Source organism: Podarcis tiliguerta (assembly GCF_965153285.1).
Source record: "Podarcis tiliguerta genome assembly, chromosome: 13".
Taxonomy (NCBI): domain Eukaryota; kingdom Metazoa; phylum Chordata; class Lepidosauria; order Squamata; family Lacertidae; genus Podarcis; species Podarcis tiliguerta.
Genome location: NC_139546.1, coordinates 40,101,267 through 40,109,518, shown reverse-complemented (window position 1 = coordinate 40,109,518; position 8,252 = coordinate 40,101,267). Strand labels below are relative to the sequence as shown.

Here is an 8,252-nt window from a genome sequence, read left to right as displayed (position 1 = left end):
TTCAGTATGAGCAATGCTGAGCTAGATGGACCAATGGTCAGACTCAGTATAAACCAGCTTCCTATGCACTTCCTATCTGACCATTCTAGAGCAGGTTAGGTCAACTGAGAAGGACAAAAACACACTAGAAAATATATGCATAAAAGAGAGTTTATTAAGATCACCATGTGCTGCATGCACAGAAAAATGCCAAAGAGAGAGATTAAAGAGGTTGCTCTTCAGCGATGGGATGAATGGGAGAGATGGTCTTTCACTCTGAGGGATGGGAAAGGGGTTAATGCGATCAGAGAGAAATCCACCAAGCCAGCGTCCGAACAGGCACAGTTTGGGAACCACAGTCTTCTTTACAGTTCATGCTTGCAGATGTAGGCATTGAGTTTCTTGCACGGAGCGTCATTCCACTCCTTAAAACCTAAAATGCAAAAAGACATAACAAAAAATTACTACTTCTTGCTCCACTGAGTTTGGTCATCATTGATAGCCTCATCCTCCATAAATTTGCCCAATCTTCTTTTAAAGTCACCCAAGCTTCTGGCCATCACTGCCTTTTTGGGGGGTGAATTCCGTAGTTTAACCATGTTCTCTCCTTTTGTGTGTCCTCAATCTTCCAACATCCAGCTTCATTAGAGGAGGATTCAAAATGTTAAGGCCATTAATACCTGGGCTGTCCAATGAAGCTGGATGTTGGAAGATTGAGGACAAGACAAAAGGAGGTACTCTCCATCAGGAAAAGGTGCAAATGGTTTGCTCACCTGTGCTTAGTCTCAGCTCCACACAATGTTCAGCATTGCGGTAGTTGTCTGGCTGGTGTTTCATCCAGGCTTTATAGTTGTAGGTGGATTCATCAGCCCATCTCCATCTCCTGGTCTGTAGAAATGAGACAGAACAGATTGTGCAATGAAGGGAATGAAGGGCCCAGAAAGAGGAAGATACCATTGGAATGACACCAATGCAAAATGAACTGGAAAGGTTGTCCAATGGGGAGCTGTTACCAGCTGTGACGCAGACAGTAGAGGAGGATACCCATAGAAAATAATGGAGAAACAGCATGTGGGATTAAATTTGGGAGATTGTTGAGGTAAGAGTGGAATGGTATTGCTAAGGAGCCGCTGCTCAGTTATGATAACCAGAAATGGAGCCCTATTCTATTTCTTGGTCTGCAGGAAGGAGACAGAACAGATCATGAGATAAAGGAAGTGTGAGGAGCCCAATACAGAGATGGTTTGGAGAGGCTGGCCTGTGGGGAGCTAATGTCAGCCATGATGGAGAAGAAGAGAAGGACTCAAAGTGGTGTGTGTATTATTCTGGGAGATGATTAGGATAAGGATGGGATGGAATTGCTATAGAGTCACTACTCAGTATTGATGATAGCCAGGAATGAAGCACATGAGAGAAGCTTACCTGACGGACATCATGGAGCCCAATCCAAACGTTGCTTATTTCTTGCTGGTAAGTGGAGATGTGCTCGGCCACCAAGAGAGTCTCTGCTTTGGTGAGGACAGAGGCGAGGTGGGCCCCACGGCCATAGCTCTGGCACTCAATCTGAGGACGGAGAAGAAGCAGGGAAGTTTTGTCCCCAATGGTCATATCCGACCACCAAGATTGGTGTTGTCCCTTCTGACTGTTACCTAGCCTTCTAGGTGCCCAAGGAGACATATCACCAGAACATGAACAACTGTGAAGACTGAGATGCTGGCCAGATGCTGCCTCAAGGCAACTTACATTGACAGCCTTACTTATGGGAATCTGACGAGAAACGCATAATAAGGTAGGGAACCCCTTTCAGCCTGAGGACCCCATTCCCTTCCAGGCAACCTCTTGCTAATGGTGGGCAGGGCCACATGCAAAAGTGGGCGGAATAATGAATGTAAATGCTACCTTTGTACCAAAGGATAGTTTCCACTCCCACCCACCCACCCACTCCTCTATCCCCCTATCCAGGAAGCATTCTTGGAGTTCAAGGACATACAGTGGTACCTCGCAAGGCGAATGCCTCGCAAGACGAAAAACTCGCAAGACGAAAGAGTTTTTTGTTTTTTGAGTTGCTTCGCAAGACGAATTTCCCTATGGGCTTGCTTCGCAAGACGAAAACGTCTTGCGCCTTTTTCTTAAAACCGTCAATGCATTCCTATGGGAAACCGTCAATGCATTTCCTATGGGAAACCGTGCTTCGCAAGACGAAAAATTCACAAGACGAAAAAACTCGCGGAACGAATTAATTTCGTCTTGCGAGGCACCACTGTATTCCAGTCCAGCAAAACCCTCAGGGAAGAGGGTGTGTGACTGGGGAGGAGATGTGGACTGGAGAGAACCTTGAGGGCCCGATCAAATGGGCTAGATTTAGTCTCCTGGCCTGTGTTTCACCACTCCTGCACTGTAGCACCCCCACATTGACAACAAGGATCCCTTCTTACCTCAGCCTCTTGCCAGCTCAATTTATTATCAAAATATGCATAGCAGTTGCCCTGGTTTTGCAGCCACTCCCTGGCGCAGGTGTCGGCCTCAGCTGTATGGAGAAAGGATGGGGTGGGGGTGGGGAAGATGCCCCAAGAAGGCAAAGCAGTGAGGAGACATGTCTTTAATGTGCTCTCTGAAATCCCACTTCCGTGCTCTCTGAAATTCCACCGTACGTGTTATTTATTTATTTATATAAAAAAAATACTGCCCTGTCCTATTATGCAAAATAGGGCATTTATGTGTGGCTATGTCTGCTCAGGAGTAGGCAGCCCTGCCTTCCTTTCTAAACAGGAAGCTGGCATCGCTAGCCAGAAGCAGGTCTATTCATGAACAAAAAGACTTAACATTTAAAGAAACACACAGGTGACATTTTGGGACAAGGAGGGATACCTCCTGGGTTTGCTGGAGAGGACACAAATAATTGCACATAGAAATCTGCCTTATAATGAGTTAGGCCATTGGTATCTATTGCAGACCAGTATTGGCTACCCCAGGGATGGGGGACCTGTGGCCTTAGACTCCAGATCCCATCAGCCCTAGACACAGCCTGCTGCCCCTAAGTTACTTCGGTAGCAATTCTCTTGGGTTTCATGGAGGAGAGGCTATCAATGGCTACTAGCCAAAATGGCTATGCTCTGCTTAAACAACTGGAGGCAGTAATGTTTCTGAACATTAGCTGCTGGAAACCACAGGAGGGGAGAGTGCTATTGTGCTAGGGCACTTCTTGTAGGTTTCCCACTAGGTGGTCATCATGAGAACAGGAAGCTGGACTAGATAGGCTTTTAGCTTGATCCAGCAGCCTCTTCTTGGTGTGTGTAGTGTGGTGTAGTGGTTAAGAGCGGTAGACTTGTAATCTGGTGAACTGGGTTCATGTCTCTGCTCCTTCACATGCAGCTGCCGGGTGACCTTGGGCCAGTCACACTTCTCTGAAGTCTCTCAGCCCCACTCACCTCACAGGGTGTTTGTTGTGGGGGAGGAAGGGAAAGGAGAATGTTAGCCGCTTTGAGACTCCTTTGGGTAGTGATAAGGCGGGATATCAAATCCAAACTCTTCTTCTTCTTATGTCTTTCTCATATTTTTTTATCCAATCATTTCAATGGGATTTGCCAGGAATTTCACCTGGGGTTTTTCTGTATGAAAATAACGCGCACTAAAATATCCCATAGAAGTGAATGGATTCACCACTGGGTTCTGAAATATGACTCCATTGAGAAAGGATAGATAATTTTAAAATCAATGAATTACAGCCTAATTTAAAGCACCCTTCTGCTCTGTTCTAAGATCCTTTGGAAATATAACATGCACTTTAATTACAACTCAACCCAACAACAATTTCTGGGTAAGCCTCAGACATTTGTAAAATTGCTCACCTTCCTGGAAAGGACTGGAAATTAGGATTCCAAGAAGGCAAAGACTGAAGTAGGTGAAGAGTCCCATCTTCTGGTTGACCTTTGAGGGAGATGAATGTACAGCACGGTAAAATCAAAGTTACGTTCATTGGTTGCCATACATACAAGGGAGGAAGGGAAGGAGGAAGGAAGGAATGCAATTCTCCTTTATTTGAACTTCCAAGAACTGGGAAAGTTAGAGAAAGAAGGGAGAAACTGAAATTTCGAATAGTTGTCAGTGTTATGAAAGCGTATATTGACATTGATTTAAAGTGAGCTTCATCAGCTTCAGTTAGGAACATTTTGTGATCTTTCTTTTTTTTTAGATGCTCATGAAAATTCATTACATTTTAGCACAAATTTCTGTTAATCAACACAGCTTTGTATGCAGTTTTGAGTAATGTACACATTTTCCCAAGCAATTTCCCCATATATAATTCTTTTTTGGAACCACTATTTGGTTGGAGAACTGTATCAAAAAATTCAGACAAGTTTGAATTTTGAAAGGAGAGCTGTGTTTCAGTTTGCATATTTTTTTCCGGAAAGTGAGAATCTGATATATTTGCCTTTAAATCCATTTCCTCTCCCATCCCTATATACACCCCCTGGTGGTTATTCAGTCTACCTGTTAACTGGAAATCAAATTTCGATCTGCACACAAATGAGTCCATGAGGGTTTCTGTTCAGCTTTTGTACCAGTTTTCGTCTCTGTCTGGTCTTCTTTTTCTGTCTGATTTGTGAACTTAGGGCTCATCTGCACTTACTTCATGCTTTCTAGGCAAAGGTTCAGGCTTTCCAAGTCTGTGTCTGAGCAGGATTTTAAAAAATATATTCTGCGCCCCCTCACAGGACTTTCCATGGGAAAACCAAAGTTTTACCACTGAATTGGAGCAAATGGCAGTCTGTGGAAAAGCCAATTGCTGTTTGCTCTGATTAAATAGTAAAATGTGAGTTTTCCCAGGCAAAGCTCTGGGATTACAAGAATAAAACAAAACCCTGATCAGACACAGACTTGTGCCTAGAAACACAGCATAAAAGGAAGCATAGATGAGCCCTTATCTGCTTAGTGACAGAATTATACATTGTTGTTTTCCACAAGTCAGTGGAGACTGATCCATTAGGGCAGTGAGAGCCAAACTTGGCCCTCCAGCTGTTTTGGGACTACAATTCCCATCATCCCTGACCACTGGTCCTGTTAGCTAGGGATGATGGGAGCTGTAGTCCCAAAACAGCTGGAGGGCCAAGTTTGGCCATCACTGCATTAGGGCAAATAGGAACTGCCCCACCAACCTCAGACTGCCCTTAGCCAGTCCTCATCTTCCTGCTTTCCTATTTACAACCAATCAGTGAGTGGCTCTGCCTGACATTGGCTGTGGCTCCATCAACGGTTGGCCTCCCTGCCTTTGGCCCTATCAGTTCTAGTGGGCACCAGCCACCATCACCACAAGTCCTTGTTCATGAACCTTTCATCCAGCTCCCTCACGACCGTTGAAAATATCCCCTTACCAAGACTCATAGATCACTTCCATAAGCTCTTACCTTGCAATGCTGTTCTTCTGGGTGGAGCAGTGTGGTTGTCAGCTGAGCCAGGTGCCTCTCTGATGATCTCACCTAGTCTGGGCGGCTGTTATATAGACCCCAGGCAGAGGTGGTGCAATACCAAGATGAGCAGAATGCTGCAAGGAAATCCTGGTCTGATGCCTTCAGTTTTGCATAATTTAAGGCCAAATCAGTGGAATGTAGCTTGCATCAACCTCTCTTTCATTTTGGTGGGGAAAAGCATAGTGAAGGGGGGGGGGAAAAGAGTTTTGAATCCATTTCCTTATGAAGAGGAACAGGAACCACATTCTTAATCAACCATGGAAATACTGGTCCGATGTCTTCAGTCTTGCATAATCCAGGGCTGAATCGGTGGAATGCGGCTTGTATCACTAGCCTTGAGCATTGCAAAAAGGGCATCATGATATCCTTTAGTTATCTATAAGTTTGTTACATATGATCAAAAATAAATATTTGGGCGTAGAAAGGCATATGGTGTTGGGGAGGCTTTTTAAAAAGCGATATTATTAACTAGGAGAGTAGGAAAAGCATTTATGAAAATGATTATCAGATATGAAGAATCCTGCTCATTTTTCTTCTATGGGATTAAATTCCAGAGAGTGACTTTTTTCTAGCCCACAGCTTCAGCATCTGACCCTCCCCAACCCAGCTTTTCTATGAAATTATTGCTTAGTATTCCTGTCCCCTGAGTAGTCATCCTCAGCCAGACCACAGGGGCTTGGATAGTGACCATAAAGCTTGGGTAGGTGAGGATAACTACTTGAAAATGATTTACAGATGGTATTGAACTCCGAGTAGGCTTGCTAAGATGTATAAGACTGAATCAGATAAGTGCTGGATATGCACTGAGGTTGAGGGAACATTCTTTCACATGTGGTGGACCTGTAAAAGCATAAAAGATGATAGGGAAATAATCTATAATGAATTGAAAAAAAAATCTTTAAAAGTACTTCCCCCAAAAAACCAGGGTCCTTTTTGTTGGGGATAATTCAAATGGAAAGTCCCAGGTGTCCAAAAAGATATATGTATGACACTACTGCAGCCCGTGTTTTATTAGCCCCCAAATGGAAAACAAGCGAGGTCCCAACTAAAGAAGAATGGCAACTTAAGCTGATGGAATATGTGCAGCTTGCAGATTTAACATATAGAATAAGAGAACAAGAAGAACATTCATTTAAAGAAGATTGGAAAATGTTTATTGAATATATGGGGGGAAACTGTGTACACTTGAAAACGCTGGCAGCATTAAGATAAATTCAACAGTGTAAATAAGTTTTGATGGATGTAATAATGGAATACTGAATGGTTTAGTTTATGTAAAATATACAGGGATTTATGATGTGCAAAATGAACCATGGAAAGAGAAGAAGGGAAGTCTATCTATCATCTATCTATCTATATCGATCTATCTATCATCTATCTATCTATCATCTATCTATCTATCATCTATCTATCTATCTATCTATCTCTCTATCTGTATCTATCTATCTATCTATCTATCTATCTATCTATCATCTATCTATCATCTATCTATCTATATCTATCTATCTATCTATCTATCTATCTATCTATCTATCTATCTATCTATATCTATCTATCTATCTATCTATCTATATCTATCTATCTATCTATCTATCTATCTATCTATCTATCTATCATCTATCTATCATCTATATCTATCTATCTATCTATCTATCATCTATCTATCATCTATCTATCTATCTATCTATCTATCTATCTATCTATCTATATCTATCTAGAAAGTCCACACCCGGAACAACTCGGCTACCATAGACACAAACCTTGGCATGAATTAGCTGGAGGGTGCCTTCAAAGAACACTTGTGACATAGAGCCCGGTTCAAATCAAAAACCAATCAAACCTGTGAGACATCAGTTCACCAAAGTCCATTCAGTGAGGCAGCTTTCATTATGCATCCACTCTTTCCCCAGGCTGGCCAGCGGCTGCGGATGCATTGTGACAGCCGCACTATGGCGTGACCAGAGGCTACAGACACAAAACACTCGTATGCAGCTACCCCATGTTGAGAAACAATGGCAAAGACAAGATCAACCCAAGTGATGGTTTGTGAAACCTCTCCACTGTAGGAGGCGTCACTGGAGAACCCTGAGGCCTATAGACTTCCTTATGGCCTGAAAAGGACAGCTGAAAGGTCTATGTATGCAAGGATATTTCCGATTTTTGGCAGTTCAGCCATAAGCCTTTCTTCCTTAAGTCTTTCTTGCTAAATCTCACTTTTGCTTCGATCAGTGCACTATAGGGTGAGAATGGTAATTTGGCTGATAACAGGCAGGAGCAATAATATCACCTGCAAATAAAAACCTGTGTCTCAGCATACGTCCTTGCATTCATTTTTTTAAAAAAAGTAAAATCATGTCTGGCCACCATGTTGTTGATTCAGTCTTATGCACGCATCCTTGCCATCAGATATGCCCTAAGAACAAGAGGGTAGACTGCAATATGGCATAATGGCCTATGGGAAATGAGTGCCAGCTCCTTTTTAGGTTTTGAAGATCACAGGGGTAGTCTGTTGTCCCCTGAGGAAAAGGGATGACTACAAAGCAGATGTGGCTAACCCTTTTGGGGCCAGTGGGCACATTTGTATATTAAGAGGACTTTGCAAAGAAATGCTAAAGCCACTTCCGCACTACAGAGGAGGTGGGGTTGCGGGCGTAATGGCTCCACCACATGCGCGACGGCTGGAACCCAACCCTCGCATGATTGGGGGGATTCCCGGCCGCGTTGCCCCCTAGCCAGCCAATCGGCTGTCTCAGGGGGCATGGCCTGCCCTATGTAAGGCAGGACATGGCTGGGGATCTCCTTCTT

At 43.5% G+C, this 8,252-nt stretch overlaps 1 protein-coding gene across 1 annotated transcript in view; it reads right to left on the bottom strand.

Moving 5' to 3' along the window:
• Nucleotides 1–210: 210 nt before the first annotated feature.
• LOC310662820 (C-type lectin BfL-2-like) overlaps nt 211–8,252 on the bottom strand; it is a 68,291-nt gene continuing 60,249 nt past the window's right edge. The window contains exons 2-6 of the mRNA XM_083409975.1: nt 3,828–3,906; nt 2,415–2,506; nt 1,402–1,542; nt 753–867; nt 211–412 (exon numbers count right to left, since the gene is read on the bottom strand). Of these exons, the coding sequence (XP_083266101.1) occupies nt 345–412; nt 753–867; nt 1,402–1,542; nt 2,415–2,506; nt 3,828–3,894 (483 nt within the window). The 5' untranslated portion in view covers nt 3,895–3,906 and the 3' untranslated portion in view covers nt 211–344. The remainder of the gene's footprint in view (nt 413–752; nt 868–1,401; nt 1,543–2,414; nt 2,507–3,827; nt 3,907–8,252) is intronic.